This window comes from Triticum aestivum, chromosome 4A, assembly GCF_018294505.1.
Source record: "Triticum aestivum cultivar Chinese Spring chromosome 4A, IWGSC CS RefSeq v2.1, whole genome shotgun sequence".
Taxonomy (NCBI): Eukaryota; Viridiplantae; Streptophyta; class Magnoliopsida; order Poales; family Poaceae; genus Triticum; species Triticum aestivum.
In genome coordinates, this window is record NC_057803.1 from 616,182,574 (window position 1) to 616,202,656 (window position 20,083).

At 47.9% G+C, this 20,083-nt stretch overlaps 1 protein-coding gene across 1 annotated transcript; it reads left to right on the forward strand.

The window, feature by feature from the left end:
- Positions 1-9,194: 9,194 nt before the first annotated feature.
- On the forward strand, positions 9,195-10,340 carry LOC123082637 (putative glycine-rich cell wall structural protein 1). Its single transcript, XM_044504938.1, has one exon. The coding sequence runs from the start codon at positions 9,221-9,223 to the stop codon at positions 10,100-10,102; it is 882 nt and encodes a 293-aa protein (XP_044360873.1). The 5' UTR covers positions 9,195-9,220; the 3' UTR covers positions 10,103-10,340.
- The last annotated feature ends 9,743 nt before the right edge of the window (positions 10,341-20,083 follow it).

The following is a 20,083-nucleotide window of genomic DNA, read 5'->3' on the forward strand; positions in this document are numbered from 1 at the left end:
CCTTTCTTTCACCCCTACAACCTGAAACCACGCCCTGGTAGGGATCCCCAGTTCCTATCAATTTGGTATCAGATAGCTTCGGTGCAATCATGTCCTCGCCGCCGCCCACCCCGACCCTCCCGCTGCCGACCGCGACGACCGTCCCGATGGCCGCCACGGCCAGCGCCCCGCTCTTGCCTGTGCCGGTCACCTCCTCCGAACCCGTCCCCGTCATCTTCACCCCGGAGGAGATGATGGCTGCCATCCGAGATCTTACCCAGGCGGTCACGGACATCTACACGTTCCTCATGAGATCCTATGGGCCGCTGCCACCTGTGCTCTTCGCCACCGCCCCACCGCCGTGGCAGCCGCCATCCTCGGCGACCCCCGTCGCCGCCGCCATGCAGCACCTGCCGTAGCAGCTGCCACCAGCGATGAATCCCGGCGCCTCCACCATGCAGCAAGGGCAACAGCTGCAGCTGCCGCCGGCGGCGACCGCGGCCCTGGGCATCCCGATGACGGCCTTGGGGGTGCCTATCCACCAGGTCCGGTTTCGCCCGTTGCCGTCTTCGTTATTGGCTGGGCTCGCTGGGTCTCTTGAGCCGGTCTACACGATAGCCTCTGTCAGGCCGCACGTGCTGGCCCCGCCAGCGACGCACACGGCCATGCAGTTTGGCGTGACCTCCGTCTCTGCCGAGCCCTTCGCCAGCATCGGCGGGCCCCGTCATCCTCGCTGCTCCGTGCTGACGAGGCGCACCCGCCCGTCGTCCATGTCCAAACGCCGCCGAGATTCTCCAAGCTGGAGTTCGCGACCTACGACGGCACCATCGACCCCCTGAATTGGCTCAACCAACGCGACCAGTTTTTCAGGGGGCAGCGCACGCTCGCGTCCGACCGCACCTGGACCGCCTCCTATCATCCACACGGCGCCGCCAAGATGTGGTATTACGCCCTCAAGCAGGACAAGGGCGGCACGCCGCCATGGGAGCGTTTCTGCGATATGTGCCTCTTGCGCTTCGGTCCGCCTATATGCGGGAGCCGTCTGGCGGAGCTTGGGCATCTTTCGTTCCTCACCTCGGTGCAAGACTTCGCCGACCGCTTCCAAGCACTGGCGTGCCACGCCCCAGGCGTTTCGGCTTGTCAGTGGGCTGAACTCTTCGTCGACGGTCTACCGGACCACATCAGCGTGGACGTGGAGATGTGCGGGCCACAGGACCTCTAGACGTCCATGTACTACGCCCACGTGTTCGAGCGTCGCGCGGTTGCCATCCAGCAGGCGCCACCGCCCCAGGCCGATGGGCCACCACCCTGGCCGGAAGTTCCCGCACAGGGTCGGCCTGCCCAGACTTCCGCGGCGCCCCACACCGGGGCTGCGGCACGGCCGTTCCGCCGGCTCACCCCGGCTGAGCAACTCGAGCGTCGCTGCCAAGGGTTGTGCTTCAACCGCGACGAGCCCTACGTACAGGGCCACGTCTGCCCACGACTCTTCTTGGAGGCCGCAGACTACATTGAGGAGGACCCCGTCGCTGCCGGGTTTGGCGACCAGCCCGCCCCAGTTGACACGGAGGTGTTTGGCGACCGTTGATCTTCCTCACCTTCCAGCTCGAGGACGAGCTATTTGTGCAGGCGGGAAGAGATGTTATGACCGGCATATTAGGGGCTTAGCCCAGTTAGTTGTGGCCTAGTTTATCTTATCGTTTTTAGGGGCTTAGCCCAATTATCTTATTAGGAGGATTATATAAACTCGTGTAAGGACCCGTTTTGGGATTAAGTAAGAAGCAATCATATTTGCTCGGCTTCCTTAGAGAGCCGGGAGACCTAACCCTAGCTGCTGCCTCTCTCTCTCTCTCTCTCTCTCTCTCTCTCTCTCTCTCTCTCTCTCTCTTGCGCGCGCACGCACGCAACGACGGCGCCCCGGCGCCGGCGACCACGGCTTCTTCCACGCCATCCCTCCTTCCACCCCTACAACCTGAGACCACGCCTTAGTAGGGATCCGGTTCCTACCACAAACAGAGGTTCTCTTGAAACATGAGCATGAATCATGATATAGAGTTAGTTTAGAGACAGACAAAAAACCGTGTGAAAGCTTGTCACTTCTAAAAGTGAAGTTATGATGCACTCAAGTGGCATTGAACAGTATATCACCAATAATTGATTTTAATGTAGGAGGATGTCTTCCCATTAATTTTGGAAAAAACTACGTGAGGAACAAGATCATGTTCGGTTCAGACACTCACAGTTAACACTGCTTACAAGGAGAAATCAACCAAAAAAAAGAGAACTCCCGAAATAGACTTTCACCCCGCTTTATAAATAAAGTGACAAAAAAAAGAGACAACTAAATCGCTTCCTGTGCTACACCAGATTACCGTCTCCAGGTACATGCCTATTTCCATGTCCAGTACCCAGGGAGGGCGTGAAACAAACTGAACTGCTACATCATCGAAACCGATACATATTTACACTGGATAAACACAACACAGAAATGTCGCCTCCTCCTCTTCCTGCCTTTCCCTAGCTGTCCAGATTTGAAAGAACGTTCCTGTTGTTGAAGAAAAGCCATCAATATACCATACTTTTTAGCTTGCTCTTGTTAAGAAGGCGAGGTGGTACTATTTAATAGGTGTGCTTCCTATTTGGCACATAGGTCACTTGGTAGCGACCTAGCGCATATACCTGCCGGTCGCTCACCTCTTTTATGGGCCGATCCAAGTCGGGTTTTTCTCCCCACCAGATTTTTGTTTTTCTTTCTTTTATTCTTTTTTAGTTTTTCTTTTGATTTATTGTTTTTTCCTTTTCCCTTTTTCTTCTGGTTTTATTTATTTATGTTTTTTTGTTTTTCTTTTGCTTTTATGTTCTTTCCTTTTTCATTTCCTTTTATGATTTTACTTTTTCTTTTTTCTAATCCGTGAACTTTTTTCAAACTTGTGAAATTTTTGGAATTCATGAAATTTTTCCAAACCCAAAAATGTTTTTTTATTTGTGAACTTGGTTGAAAATCACGCACTTTTTTTCAAATTGATGAACTATTTGGGTTTCGTGATATTTTTTTGAAATAAATATTTTTTTATTTTAAATTGTGAAATTTGTAAAAAAAATCGGATATTTTTTCTTTGTGAGAACTTTTTAAAATCATGAACATTTTCCAAATACACAAGCATTGTACAAAATTGTCCACATTCTTTAGAAATCGTGAACATTTTTTCAATCTGTAAAATGTCTTTGAATTTATGAGCATTTTAAATGCGGGAACAATATTTGAAAATCACGAAACTTTTTTTCTTTCGACAAACTTTTTAAATTGAATGATTTTTTTGAATAACTTAACTTTTTTGAAATATGGGAACGATTTTCTAATTTCGTGAACATTATCTGAACTTACTGAGCATTTTTGAAATTATTTTGAAATTTTTTGTATTCATGATTATTTGTTCAAGAGTCACGAATATATTCTGAATACACAAACACTTTATTTTGAAATCATGATTTTTTTCCGAACATTGTTTTTCAAAATCATGAACTTTTTTGAATAGGCAAACATTTTTTTTCAAACTCACATTTGAAATCCGAAAGTATTTTAAAGAAGAAAAACACAAAAGAGAAAAAAGGCAGAAAAAGAAATAAAAAATAGGCCTGTCCTGCCCCGGGCATGGGCCAACCCAAAAGGTATGCCTGTTTCCTTGGTTTCGGGCGCCCAGGTCGCAGACAAGGTTTACTCAAAAAAAAAAAGGTCACAGACAAGTATCAGTTGGCAGCCACCAAAGGAATATGAAGTGTGGTTTTCATTGTCTCGAACAAAAATGAAGTGTGGTTTCCGATGAATGAATAAAATCTTTCAACCCCATAATCTGTGGTTTTCGCTGAATGAATAAAGTCTTTCATCCCTCGAAACAAAAGTTGGCAGACACCAAAGGAATATGAAGTGTGGTAGTAGGTTCAATTTCTAACTGCAGCAAAAAAAAATGCCTTTCTGCGGAAGGCGGACCTTTTTTATCTGAGCACAATAGCAGAAACATATTATTATCTGGGACAAAGCCTGTATAAAAATTAGTACCACCTCGACTCGAAAAGAAAAATATCTAAATAATTAAAAAAAATAAAATATAGGTGAACGGACCAAAAAGAATCAGAGAAACACATCTCTCTATATTATTGAGGTGGTAGATATAGATCTGAATTTGAATCATAACAAAGCATTATTATTATTTTTTTAAAAAGGAGGACGACCCCTGGCCTCTGCATCTGTACGATGCATACGGCCACTTTATTAATTATTAACACAAGACCGTATAGAGTCATACAACAATAAGTCTAAAGCCACCAAACTAAGCAACAACTGTCGCTATCCCTATCCAGTTGATGTAGGGGCGCTGAAAGTCTGGGCCTAATACCAAACAGACCACACAACCAAACCTAAACATCTAAAGACTTGAGGTCCCACCCAGGACGCCTGCCGGGTATGGGCACCCACCAGTCCGGCGTGCTTCTCAACCAGGACCCATGCCGGGTATGAGGCCGCCGCAGCCACCTGCCACGAATTCATCTTCAGAGCTGTACTGCTGCATCAACCTTGGCCGGTCCAACTGCCGCCGTCACCACCATGACGCCAGGCAGCGTCACCCTCCTGCGCGAGTCCATCTCTGCTCATCAGGCGCCGACTCTCCACTGCGCCACGCCGCCGAGATCCGCCATCATCACTGGAGCAGATGAAACACCGCTCCTCCTCTTGTCCCCTCCAACCAGCACTCGCTCCAAAACAATGCCCCCATGAGGGAGAACGATACCGATAGCACCGTCATCGTTCGATCCGGTAGATCCAGATCTAGGATTTCCCCCGGAACTTCCCGATCAGGTTGATGAGACCTGCAACGACGATGCCTCCAGAAGAAAACGACGTCTGAGACGCCGCCATCGTCCGCCAAGACCACAGTCTGGCGCTATTTTCATCGGAAGCTACGTCTTCCCGACCTCGTGGCTGGCTGGAACCGAGCGGAACCTCGCCACGAAGACGTATGTTGCCGTCGGTACTCCGGCGGAGATCCGACATCTCCTCTCCGGTCCCTCCACGCGCCGCCGGTCGGCGAAAGGACTCCCCGCGACGGATCCAAACGGGGCGTTGGATCCGCAGTAGTCGTCGTCACCATCACGAGCAGGACAGCCCACCTCGCCGGATGGGGCGCTGCCACCGCCGCCGTCCATGCAGGTCCGCCGCTCCGCCGGCGATGGTGCTCGGGCCCCCGCCGCACAGCCCGGATACTCCGTCCTAGCCGCCGCTGTTGGATCTCATGAGAAGGGCCGCCCCCGCCGCCTCAGATGGGATCCGCCGCCTCCCCCCGCCCAGGACCTTCGGCACCGGGCCCGCCGCCACCGCGGCCCACGCCGGCGGCAGCGGCGGCAGGAGGGGATGGAGGGGGAGGTGCTGGCGGCGCTAGGGTTGGGGCCCCTGGCGTCGCCCGGGGGGAGGCGATGCGAGGGGTGCGAGAGGCGAGGAGTAGACTTGGAAAGGATCTGACATGCATATGTGCTTGAGTCAAGAACAACATGGGATAGTGGAAGGGATGCTCTTTCACTAAGTGGACCGACCTCCCAGTAGCCGTCCAATATATTCGGCTGGGCGCTATCTGCTCTCTCTCTCTCTCATGATCGCTCTCCCGTTCTGCTTACAAACACCTTGTCCTTGATATCAGGGTTCATACTGAAGCACGGCATTTTATTCCTAGAAAACTTCCGCATGATAAAAATAGGTAGCTCATGGTCCAGCTCATCTAGGGTGCACGCTGTGGAGCATTGCGTGTTGGCTTTGTCAACGCCCTCCCTGCATCCTCTTTTTTTTAGAATACCCTATCCGCATTTTCGATGTTGTAACTTCCGATTGTAATTCTTTCCCTTGAAATAAAAGGGGGCCTGCTACATCTTGGTTGGCCGATCTTACGCCTCACGAGCCGTGAGATCTGACACAATCAAGCGACCAAACGTCTTTTTTCTCTTTGCAATAGAGGGCTTGTTGCGGAAACATTTACAAACAGAGATTATGTTGCAGTTTTTTTTGCAACATATGTTGTGTTGCGGGATTTTTTTTTTTGTAATATAGGTCGTGATGCAAATTTTTTTTCCGTCTTCCCTTTTTCTTTTTGCAACAACGATGATGTGGTGGGAGAACTTTTGCAATGTAGGTAATGTTGCAGAAAAAATTAAAATGAGAAAATATGCAGAAACAACGTTGCCGTTGCCTGCGTCGAGCGTGTCACCGCCAACCACAACAAAGCAATAGCACCGCCGCTCCGTCAGCAGAGATCCCATCATAGTCGCTGCCGCAGGGGGTCTGCCCGGTAGGCCTGTGCCGCTGCCCTTCGTAGTCCCAGATGCCGTCACTCTCCATAGTCCCAGCCGCTGCAGGATCTAACCCCTGGTCGGTTTGCAACAAAGGGCTTAGTTGCATAACCACTTTATGAAACAACAGACCAGTTGTAGAATGTGAACACAAATGGGTTAGCTCCTGACCGTCTGATTAAGAGCCCATCTATTGGACACGGAGGTGGCGGACGCTCGCACGAGATCAGTCGGTCGAAGGGAATCATTTCCCGAAATAAAATCCCAGATTTCATCACAAAAAAAACAATATAAAAGTAAAGAAAACAAACAATGACTTTCAGTAAATGTATTTGGAGTGGTCGTCCACGATATCAACCCTGACACCGATACCCTCAGTCCCCACCCCCCACGCCTAAGATTGATACATATACTCTCTTCATCCCAATATATAGGGCACAATATGTTTTTCAAGGTTGTATTTGACCATTGATATCGTTAATAATATATAAGATGTATGATATGAAAATTGTATTATTAGAAACTTCGTTCACATATGAATTTGACGGTATCCTTTTTATGACATACACATCACATATTCTTGTTTAAACCTGTGGTCAAAGGCAACCTAAAAAATGTATTATACCTTATATATTTGGATGAAGAGGGTATGTTAGTCGTCGTCGAGACCTGTTCATAGGCGTACATGTGTTTGAACTTTGCCAAATGATTCTGACCGGGCGACCGGCCGAAGCTTGTGCCGGTCGCCCCAGCTTGCTCGCTCGCGCAACTCTCCCACTCAGTCGTATGAAAATCATACGGACTTTTATTATAAGGCGACGCTACGCGTCGGCCGGCGAATAATAGAAAAAGATTGACCGCCTCCCTGATCATTGGATGGAACCGCGGATGGTCGTCCGATCTACCCACGCGACCAATCATCTTTGCAACAAATGTGTTGTTGCAGTCCGCCTGTGATAAATCCTGCTTGTTGCAGCAACACGAATAAGTATTTTTTGCAACATAGGTCTTGTTGCGGAAAGTTTTGCAATATACTTCTTGTTGCAGAATTTTTTCGCAGCAAATATCTTGTTGCAGAATTTTTTCGCAATAGAGGTCGAGACCTTTTTGAAACAAGAGCCTTGTTGCAATTGCAAAATGCCCTTTTTCGCAATAGAGGTCGAGACCTTTTCGCAATGCAGGCAACCCGGCGTTCGCCCATGCTGGAACCAGCTATGTGATGTGCTGGAACCGGCGGCAAAAAATGCTACAAATCACGTGGGACTAAGTGTTGGGAACCGGCCGCTGGAGTTGCATCCAACGACACAAATTGCTACACCCGGCATCGGGTATTGCTGGAATCGCAGAGATTTGCCATCAACGCTACAACCAGGCGGTGGCACCGGTTCACCCGTTTGCTACGTCCGACAGGCATTTTTGCTCCGGCCAGCAACCTGCTGCGACTGGCGACCGTCGCTACCGGAGCTGCAGCCACGAGCACACGCTGCCGCATCCGTGGAGCTGACGAGACACGCATGAGACAAGGACGGCGCCCCGGCGGTGCATCAAGGCCGGTCGTCTCCTTGTCCATGGCAGTGCGGCGGGAGCCTTTTTCTGCGAGTGCACGCAACAAAAAAAAAAGCTTTAAGAGGAGAGATCATGTGGCTCTCTGTTGTTTGATCGTACGGTTTGGGTGCGGCCGGTGGCTAGCGTTGCCCTTTGACTCTTGGAGACCATGTGCATTAATTTCGGAAGTCAGACCTGCGAAACGCGATGGAGTATTATTGATACTAGTAATCGAACCATTTATATTAAATTAAATTCAGATGGGATCCCGGCCGCCAGTGAACATGGCACATTCCTCTTCATGCGAGGCCCCGGAACGAGCTCGATCGATCCTAGGTCAACTTGGACACTTCCATTTTCACCAATCGACGGACTTATCTTGTTGTAAATTTGCATGCGCCTAGACTAGAACCAGAGTGCATTACTCGCTCAGTCAAAGTTGTTGACAACGGGTTAAACCCTAGGTCGCCGCCGGGCCGCGGTGTTTCGGCGATGCACATGCCGCAAGAAACTCGCTAATCCAAGTCAAACACACTATGCTTAATTCATCATTTGCACTGCCAGAAGATTAACTTAACTCGGTGAAATGCAGGATCCGGTCCGAGTCCAGTACGTACGTACGTACGTACGTGTGATCGCATCGCCTAGCTACATCGATCATATGGATCCAGGTGAGGCCTCCATCTTGATGCCCAGATGGGATCAACACTTACGCGTTCTTTCACATGTCTATGTCAGGCCATGGGAATCTCGATCTTGTTAATTAATTTGTTAGGCCTTCTCTGTTTAGTGCTGTGCTAACTGGTCTGCCTCAATCAATAAATTACTGACTGGAATCAAGAGAGAGATTTGCATGGCAATTGCGTATTTACTCCCTCCGTCCATAAATAAGTGTGCTTCTAACTTTTGTCTTAAGTCAAAATTTTAAAACTTTGACCAACTTTATAAAAAAAAGGTGGCAGTATTTATGACACTAAATTAGTATCACTAGATTCGTTTTGAATTGTAATTTCATAATACATCAATTTTATGTCATATATGTTACTACTCTTTTGTATATATTTGGTTAAAATTTTAAAACTTTGACTTAGAACAAAAGCTAGAAGTACACTTATTCGTGGACGGAGGGAATACATTGCTAGCGGCTAATCGATCTAGATCGATATATACAGTCAACGTTACTACTGGCATTATGATCATAGGAAACTTCTCATCGAATATACCTTGCCAACCCTCTCTGCTCGATCGGATCGCCGTAATATATAGCACCCATGCACGGCCTCCCCTCCAGCACTATATATACCTAGCCAACCCTCTCTACTCTTAGCACCCAACTCGTCTCACTCCACCAGCTCGATCACTCACAATGGCTACCACCACCAAGCTTGCAGCTCTTGGCTTCGTTGTCCTTGTGAGCATTGGATTTGCCGATGCTGCAAGGATGCTCGCTAGCTCCTACAGTGCCTCAGGTGGTGGTGGTGGTGGGGGAGGCGGCGGTGGTGCGTCTGGTGGGAGTGGATATGGTAGAGGGTCTGGGTCAGGTGGAGGCTTAGGATATGGTGAGAGTGGTGGAGATTGGGGTAACAAGTGGAACTTTGCCAAGGGATCTGGTGGAGGGGGAGGAGCTGGTGGCGGCGGAGGATCAACGGGTGGATCTGGGTCTGGTTCCGGATCCGGCTATGGCTCTGGTAGCGGTGTGAGTGGATCTGCGTCGGCTCCTAGTGGTAATGGTTATGCCAATGCTGATGGTATGGGCGGGGGCGGGGGCGAAGGTGGTGGTGCAAATGGGTCTAGTGGAACTGGAGTTGGATCTGGCCTTGGCAAGGGATATGGTGAGAGTGGTGTGTCAAACGCACCGGCTCCTGTTGCCGGTGCTGATGGTACCAGCTACTCTGATGCTGGCGGTAGTGGTAACGGTGGTGGTGGCGGTAACAACGGAAATGGAGGTGGTGTGGGCACTGGCGCTGGACAGGCCGGCAGCGACGACACTTCTGGAGGCTTTGCAAATGGAGGAGGAAGTGGCAATGGTGGCGGCGCAACTGGAGGTGCCACTGAAGGCCCAAGTGTTGGAGTTGGATCTGGTGCTGGGTCTGGCGCTGGTCAGACCGGTAGCACTGGCTCTTATGGCGAAGGCTATGCTACAGGAATTGGTGGTGGCATGGGTGGCGGCAATGGTGAGAGCCAGAATGGCGGAACTGGCAGCGGTGGAGGCAGTGGATCCGGATCTGGTGGTGGTGGATACCACTAAATTACCCTTTGTTGAGCAAACTCGAATTGGACCTCGATATGTATTTTAATTTCCATCATTTTACTAGCATTTCACATCAAAGGACACATGTCATGCATGGAAGGGACGATCCTGAGCGTCGGTGGAAGGAACTAAATATCATTTCTTGGATTAGCAATTAACTCCTACACCTGTTCAGGCAGGTTTGTGCCAATAGACATAATAATAATGTGGAGTACCTCATTTGTAGCCTTTTCTATCTCAAATAGTGAATTGCTTGATTCCGCCATTTTGTTTGCAATGTCTTTCTGAGTTTTGACATGTCCAAGTATGTTTCTTGTGCATACCATGCAACTCTGTAGTTTCTAGGTCTATACCAACCTTGCTTTGTATTTGAAATATTCCCTCTGTGTTAGTTCGGGTTCGTTTTAGAATCAAAATAGTTCCAGTCTTAACCATCAACATAGAAGGTAGCACTAAGATTTATAACACCATAGTCATACCACTGGACCTATCGTAGAAAATGTCATACGAAAGAACGGTAACATGTAAATGAGGTTTGGGCAGTGTCGGTATACACGACTTTAAATCTAGTACTCGTCTATCAAAGCGCAAAGAATAAGAGGTTCCTAATGAATGCCGGCCCCAATTTATTATCATGTCAAGCTTTTGGTTCTTATTACAAATTATTCTCAGTGATCGGTCTTGGCTGATACATCTTGTTATTGATCGGTATGGGAGATGTATCTTGCACGATGGCAAACAGAGGTTCTCTTGAAATATGAGCATACAGAGTTAGTTTAGAGACAGACAGAATGTTTGGTCAGAAACATCTCACAGAGTTAGTGAAAGGATGTCTTTCCGTTAATTTTGGAAAAGCGACGTGAGGAAGAGGATCATGTTTGGTTCAGACACATCTCACAGGTAACACTGATTACAAGAAGAAATCAACAAAGGAGAGAACTAGATCGTTTCATGTGCTATCTCCAGGCACATGCCTCTATCCATCTCCGGTACCCAGGGAAGGCGTGAATCAACGGAACTGAGACATCATCACAATCGATATATATTTACACTGGATAAACGCAGAGAAATGTCACCTCCTCCTCTTCTTGCCTTTCCCCAGCTGCCCAGATTTAAAAGCATGTTCCTGTTCTTGAAGAAAAGCCACCATTCTACCATACTTTTCAGCTTGCTCTTGTTTCATCCTACAATCTTTCGCAGCAGCCAGGAAATCATTGTGTTTTGGAATCGCGCGTATTGCCGCTTTCCTCTCACTCTTTACGCGCTTCTTCAGCTTCTTCAGCTGTTCCCTTTCTCGGTCAGGATCATAATCAATACCATTAATGTAACTGCAGAAAGACAAGCAAGGATGTATAAAAATCCGTAACTAGACCATTTCAATAACAGGACAGGACAGGCCAAAACAGAGCATGACAGAGGCAAGAAACTGGCAACATAGAATAGCTAACAGATACATACTTATCTTCAAATTTGGGGTTCAGCTGCTTGGGAATGAAGGAACAGAAGTCACTATCTAACTTATCGACAAGTTGCTCACCCTCTTCCTTTTCTTTGGCTTTTTGGGCCTGCAACAACATAAAATTCTGTTAATGTATCCACTTCATGCCACACATATCAAAATAGAAGCAGAATGCATAATAACTACTCCCGCCGTTCGGAATTACTTGTCGCAAAAATGGATGTATCTAGACGTATTTTAGTTTTAGATACATCCATTTCCGAGACAAGTAATTCCGAACGGAGGGAGTAGTATATTGTGTACATCATGTACTCAACCCAACGGTCCTGCAATATAAATCTAACTAGGTCATGCATAAAGCAGCATGAATATAGCATACTTTTCGTAAAATAAATATATTACATTACTGGTGTTGGAAATTGGACAAGCAAAGTGCCAGTCAGCAACATGGAGACGGTTTTATTGAAAAGAGTCCAACAGTATCGTATTAGGAAGTAAAGGAGACTAATATGTACGAATTCAAGCTATGCACCCGTTATATAAAAATGTTATCCATTTCACAATTATTAATAATGCAGGAAGAATTAACTTATTCTCTCATGTAGCCTGTCTATCTAACCCCTCATATCATATCCACGTCTAGCTATATTCACCATAGTGATAAACACTTGGTCGTTTTTGTCACGGAAGGCACTGAGGGCATCTCTAGCCGATCGCCTAAAGGCTATAGAGGAGTAAATTTCGGTTTTAATCCTCTAACCGGCACCTAGCCGAACTCCTAAACTATATAAAGAAGTAAAACATATACTCCTCGGCTCGGTGGCGGCCTGTGATGGACTAAAAAAAAATTCCTCTGCCCCTTTCGGCTGCTCCCACCCCACCCCCGCGCCGCATCTACTCTAGATCACGATTCCCACCTTCGCCGGCGACCACCCGGTACCGCCGACGCTTCAAAGGACCCACCGCGGTCTACACCCACTTGGATTTGGGCCTCTCTCGCCGTCGCCAGCGCCTAAGCAGCCAGTTCTGCGGGCCGCGCGCCGGCACCAGATTTGGCGTATTCGGCCACCAGCGTCGTTGCGTCTGGGATGGATTCGACCGGTATTAATTCAAACAGCCCCCGCAACGACTTTGCGCCACATCTCAGTATGGCCTCCTCCCCTAGGCGCTCGGATCTCAGTCGTCGACCGGCCACCGGCACGGCTACGGACGGCAGCCATTGGCCAGGCTCGGCACTAGCCTAACAGCTCGTCGGCACCCTGTTGCCGGTCATCAAGTGTGATCTGCCTGTGGCAGGTGCTACGCCGAGTTTCGACCACGCCGCAACATCCCAGATGGGTGTTCTTCAAGTGCAAAAAAGATGAGGCGAGTGCTTGTTTGTCTGGCTGTTCGTCGGATTCATTGCAATTTATAGCCTATTTTTTGCTCAAAATCATGTGTAGGATGGATGCAAGTTTTGGTATTAGGAAGAAGAGTGCACCGATCTATTGATAGCAAGAAAATTGCTAGATGTCCATGCACTACTTGCTAGAGTTGAGACTAGAGATGAGAATAGAGACGATGCAATGTCCAATTGTATGGAGGTGGAGAAGAACGAAGTGTGCAAGCTCAAGAAGCCGATAGAGAACCGTGACAATGTGGGCAACAAAGATATAGAGAAAATATGAAAAGAACTAGTGGGAGCAGTTATGACACTTGAATTTCTATTAAAGTGTCTAATTGTGGTTCTAGTTTTCTTTGGATTGGTTCTCTTAGCAAATAATTCGTGAACTATATACTATGGTGTATCAAGATGTCATTCAATAAAATAAAGAAGAAGTCAAGTTTATTTATGTGGCCAAAAATGAAATGAATTTGATAAAAACAAAAAAAATACTCCATTTAGGAGTTCGGCTAGGCCCGGTCAAAATTTAGCTAACTGGCTGTTTACTCCGCTACTTTAGGGATCGGCTAGAGATGCCCTAAGGAAGACATACACAGCTATATCAAACCATCCATAGATTACCTTTGGAAACAGTCCGGAAAAAGCAATGCCAAGAGTTGGAAACAGTGAAACAAGCATCGTGTATCAAACCAAATAATAATTTGCAAGGAAATTTCAAAACAATTTCTTTAAGCTTCAAAATGATAGGATTGTTCTGGCTGATAGCACAAGACAAAAAAAAGGCAGCAACCGAAGTAAGGAATACTTGTTTTTATACACACAAAACTCTACCTTGTAAAATTTACTCTTCAAAATGATCTGTTCCTTCTTGCTCTTGTGACCTTGCAAACAAGAGTAACAATATTATGGTCACAACATATGGATTATTGGATTACAGATCAGATAAAAATGCAATTAGTAATTCCTAAAAAACATTACATGTGTTTCTTCAGGCAGGTCAGTTTCTGAAGGAAGGCCACTACTTTGGAGAGATAGGTGCTTTTTTGAAAGGATAATTTTACCCGAAGACACGGAGCTAAGCCCAGTAAGCAAATAGAAACACTAACATCAGTTCCTATAGACAGGGATTCTAATCGTTATAATGCTCTAATACGATAACACAAATACTTTTCTGCAATAACACCATCGTACAACGCTGAGCCTAGCAAACTAAATGCCAAAATTAAAACTAGACCATGTGTTACGTAAGAAAAATCAGTGGTTACAAAACATGGAGAACGTAAGGGATCTCAGATGCTGAACAATAACAAACATTGATAGCTAAACCAAACCCTAGAGCAGAAAGATTATCTTATGCTATCACCTATCAGTGTATTTTCAGTTTCACTTGGGACAACCCCGTCCTAGATTCTTTTGCTGAGTCAGACGTGCCAGATTCCAACACATGTTTCAGAATTTCATTGTTGTTTGCCAACGTCCAAGAAAATCTTACCAATGTGTGTGCCCATATGACTAGCATCCCTCAGAATAAACATAGAGTGAACAAATTCCTGAATCTCTCGGAATAAACATCAAAAATAGGTGCCAGACTATGGTAATCTGCCTTACACAATAATCAGAACTCCAAAAAGTTTGTTTTGCAGGCCATTGACAACATTTTATTTTATTTTGGATGGCCAAAATGTACCTTTCTATATTTAAGATGGTCTATTTCAGATAATAAACAAAAGTTTAAAATAGTAAAATATAAATGTGAGATAAAACGTACTTACATAACACAGGAGACTCGTAAGTACACCAGGAAGCAAAACACATGGGTTGACCAAATATATTGTAAGATACTTAGGTGACACATGACAGCATAAAACACATCTTCATTAGTGTCGTCACCAAGAGGCACCTCTTCGTCGAAATCATCATCTCCCAAGAGCGTGTGACAATCCTTGCCTTCCTCCTTGTCGGACAGAATGTATTTGCTTACTTGATTCAACTCCGCGTGGGAATCATGACAAAGGGGGGAAACTGAACATAGGCATCTCCAACTGTGATCCGCAAATTTTCTTCCGCATTCGTCCGCGGACACGGATGCGCAGGAGGATGTCATCCAACCGTAGCCGCATACATGTCGACAATAGTTTGAACCAATCGGACAAAATTTGTGCAAACACGGCCAGATTTCATACAAACATGATGGATTTTCATATAAACATGACAGATTTCATTACATTTACATCAACTAAGCAGTATTAGTCCGGCTCTGGAGGTATAATTAATACCTAATCTAAATGGTCGCCGGCAGATCCCTTTAACTCGTGTGGGCGAGGGAGGAGGGGTTTGGGTGGGCCAGGGTGGTCAGAAACGGGCGTGACAGCGGTCCGGACTCCCGCAAACCTCCCCATGTTTTGTCTCCGATTTGCGGGAGAAAACACGTCCGAACAATGCTGCGAAACAATAGAGGACCGCGTTGAATGGCTTCCGTGGTACTGACAAAACGATCTAAACAATTGCGGAAGGTTTGAGGGTCGACGTTGAAGATGCCCTAACACTGGTTTCCTTATTGAATCTCATTGACTAGGGAATGCTGCGAACGCACAAGGGTCTGAGACAGGGTGATCCTATGTCGCCTATTTTGTTCAATATTGTGGTTGATATGTTAGCGATCCTGATTGGGAGGGCCAAAGAGGCCGGTCAGGTGGAGGGAGTGGTGCCTCATCTGGTGGATGGTGGTCTGTCCATCCTGCAATACGCTGATGATACAATCATTTTTATGGAACATGATTTGGCCAAAGCGAGGAACATGAAGCTAGTGTTATGCCTTTTCGAACAATTGTCCGGGCTGAAGATTAATTTCCATAAAAGCGAGTTGTTCTATTTTGGTAGAGCCAAAGATGAACAGGAAGCTTATACACAATTGTTTGGGTGTGAAATTGGGTCTCTACCTTTCACATATCTTGGTATTCCAATACACCATCGTAAGTTAACGAATGGTGAGTGGAAGTGCATCGAGGATAGATTTGAGAAGAAACTAAGCTGTTGGAAAGGAAAACTCATGTCTTATGGAGGCCGGTTGATTCTGATTAACTCGGTGCTCACGAGTTTACCTATGTTTCTGTTATCTTTCTTCGAGGTACCAGTGGGGGTGAGGAAAAGGCTAGACTTTTATCGTTCTCGCTTCTTTTGGCAGAGTGATGAGTCTAAGAGGAAGTACAGATTGGCCAAATGGGATATTATCTGCAGACCAAAGGACCAAGGAGGACTTGGTATTGAAAACCTTGAAGTCAAAAACAGATGCCTCCTTAGTAAGTGGCTGTTTAAGTTGTCGTCTGAGACAGAGGCAACTTGGGCGCAGATTTTACGTAGTAAATATCTGCACTCAAAGACTTTATCCCAAGTCACTCTCAGACCTACAGATTCGCCGTTCTGGAAAGGGCTCATGAGGGTTAAGGCCGCTTTCTTCAACAGAACGAGATGTATTGTTGGTAATGGAGATGATACGCGATTCTGGGAGGATACGTGGCTGGGTGACGCGCCTTTGGCTACACAATATCCAACACTATATCGTATTGTTCAGCGTAGGGACGCTCTTGTTGCGACGGTGATGCAGTCTATTCCTCTAAACATGCAGTTTAGGAGAGTGCTTGTTGGACCTCGATGGGAAGCATGGCTTCACTTGGTTCGTAGGCTGATGGACGTTCAGCTAAATCCTCAGCCCGACCAGTTGTGTTGGAAACTAACTAAAACTGGGGTGTTCACGGTAAAATCGATGTATGTGGATATCATTAATTCATCTGTGATACCTACGACTAAGGAGGTCTGGAAAGTTAAGGTTCCTTTGAAGATTAAAGTGTTTATGTGGTTTGTGCATAAACAAGTTATTCTTACAAAGGACAATCTAGTTAAGCGCAACTGGACAGGATCTACTAGGTGTAGTTTCTGTGATCGGGATGAGACTATCAAGCATTTATTTTTTGATTGCCCGTTGGCACAAGGGTTGTGGCGCATTGTGCAAATTGCGTTTAATATTACTCCACCGAGATCGATAAACACATTATTTGGGGCGTGGCTGTTTGGGATTGAGTCCGAAACAGCCAGACACATTCGTGTAGGAGTATGTGCGTTATTATGGGCAATTTGAAATTGCAGGAATGATTTGGTTTTTAACAGGACAACAAATATTCATTTTTTGCAGGTGTTATTCCGGGCTACGGCGCTGATCCGTACTTGGTCCTTACTCATTCCGACGGAGGCCAGGGAGCGTTTGGTTACTGGATCTGTCCGGTGGGAGACGGTAGCGCGGGATATCTTCAACCGGTTTGGATGGCGATCATGTAATAGGATAGGAGTTTAGTTTACCTATCTGCTATTTTGCCAGCCGGGTTGTGGCTTATCTCATTTCTGCCTTGCAGTCGATGCTCTATGTGAGCTATAGGCTGCTTTGGTTTCTTTTTCTGTAAGACCTTTGTTCAGAACCTGTTTATTTGTTTAATAAGAGAGGCCGTATGCATCGATCTGATGCAGAGGCCGGGGAATCCCTCCTTTTCAAAAAAAAAAAACTAGGGAATGCTGCGCTAATAGAGTGACTCTGGATATAACTGAGAAACAGAGGCACGTACACGTACCATGTGCTCTTGCTGCTGATCGAGTATGGCCTTTTGGAACTCAAGCAGGGTCTCGTCCCTCTCGCCGATACACCGAGCATGGAAGGCCGACGACTTGGTGCTCTGCTCGAACTCGTTAAGCAGAGGACTCTCCCTCTGCAACCCAGCAATGTCGCGGAATCACACCATTAAAAAATCATGCTCACCCGAAAAATCTGGACCAAACGCTTGCCATGAAGGGGGCGGCCGTGGGCGATGCGGGCGACTACGGGGGCGACCGGGCGGGCGACCATGGGTGCGACGGCGGCTGTGCCGCCCCTCTCCTCCGGTGATCGACGGCGTGTCGGCGGTCGGTTTTGGGCCCTAGCCGATTCCGACGAGGATGAAACGGACGGCGACGGGGATGGGATCTCGGAGGCTCCATCACCGACGCCGTCAGATCTCATTTGTGAGTTTTTTGATTCAGGGTATGACGAAGATGAAGTGGCAACGACGATCGACAGTGTTTTGCCTCCTGATGATCAGGCAAGAATTGGACTTCACGCGGGAAAGAAGAAAGAGATGATCCGTCGCGTCGTTCATCGGAGAACGGCGGCGATGGTGACCAGACCATGGAAGGGTCCCCTCCATAAGGTAAGTCTTCCAAATCTTATGCTTTTCGATATGATTAGGCCGGATTCATGGATTACAGTTAAGAGGAGAAAAAATGCGCGCCGGGCAATCGTTGGACCGGCGCCGGTGCCGGCCGCGGCATCCATGTCATCCGTACAGGCGATTGGGATCTCGGCGGTGCGGGCGCACCATTTGAATTACCTTCTGGGCTGTGTCGGGCCGGCTCTGAGTGAGTCGGGGCCGCGAGTAGATGGGCCGGGGTTAGCTGGGTATGTGGCCCAGCCACCCAGGCTAAACCGGACCCTATACCTCCTTGTTGCGCCATCCCATGCAGGTCTTTGATCGATCTTCGTTCGTCGTGGCCTCTAGCTAGGGTTCCTCGGCGCGGGAAGCCGGGTTTCCCCGTGTATGGTTCTGGACGAGCGAGGCGCATCCTTCCCCTCGTGTCCATGGAAGGCTGTGGGGATGCTGGGCCGCCGGGCAAGAAACACACCGCCTCGGGTGGAGCTGGTCGCGGCGGGGCTGCACCGCCGCCGGTTGCTGGCGCCGGGCATGGTGCCCCTGCTATGGCCGGCACTAGGCCTTCGGTGGGTGACGGGGTGGTGCACGGCTCTGTGGGACGCGATGGTGGCTACCTGTGCGCTCGGCCGCCGGTGCAGGCCCCGGTAGTGCAGCCAGCGGCAGGTCAGGGCGGAGCAGCCTACGCTCCTCGGCCGCCGGCGCAGGGCGGCCGAGGAGCTCGGCTACGGCTGCTACTGCGGGCCGGGGCGGTACGACCCAAGGATCGATGCCGCCGGCCCCAGGGAACCAGGCTATGGTGCCCAGCCTTCAACCTCGGGTTGCGCCGCCTCATTACGTCACGAGGCCGACGCAAAAGCGGCCTGGGTCAATGCAGATGCAGGCACCACCGCCTCAAAACGTGGGTGCCGAAGGTGACAGTGGACCGTCCCAGAGACAATGGGGTGACGATGGATATAATGCGTATGGTAATGGTCAGCACCGTGGCTCGTCGTCGACGGGTGGTGGCCGCGGATTTGCTTGGCAGAGGGATGGTACAGCTGAGAGACCTTTTTACGGTCCTCCGGGTGGTTTTATTGAGGGGGCGTCTGATACGTCTCCAACATATCTATAATTTTTGATTGCTCCATACTATATTATCTACTGTTTTGGACATTATTGGGCTTTATTATCCATTTTTATATTATTTTTGGGACTAACCTATTAACCGGAGGCACAGCCCAGAATTGCTGTTTTTGCCTATTTTAGGGTTTCGAAGAAAAGGAATATCAAACGGAGTCCAAACAGAATGAAACCTTCGGGAACGTGATTTTCTCACCGACAAGATCCAGGAGATTTGGACCCTACGTCAAGAAACAAAGGAGGAGGCCACAAGGTAGGGGGCGCGCCTACCCCCCTCCCCCCGGGCGCGCCCTCCACCCTCGTGGGCCCTCTGTTGCTCCACCGACGTACTCCTTCCTCCTATATATACCTACGTACCCCCAAACGATCAAATACAAAGCCAAAACCCTAATTCCACCACCGCAACTTCTGTATCTACGAGATCCCATCTTGGGGCCTGTTCCGGAGCTCCGCCGGAGGGGGTATCCATCACGGAGGGCTTCTGCATCAACACCATAGCCCCTCCGATGAAGTGTGAGTAGTTCACCTCAGACCTACGGGTCCATGGTTATTAGCTAGATGGCTTCTTCTCTCTTTTTGGATCTCAATACAATGTTCTCCCCCTCTCTTGTGGAGATCTATTCGATGTAATCTTCTTTTTTTGCGGTGTGTTTGTTGAGACCGATGAATTGTGGGTTTATGATCAAGTCTATCTATGAACAATATTTGAATCTTCTCTGAATTCTTTTATGTATGATTGGTTATCTTTGCAAGTCTCTTCGAATTATCAATTTGGTTTGCCCTAC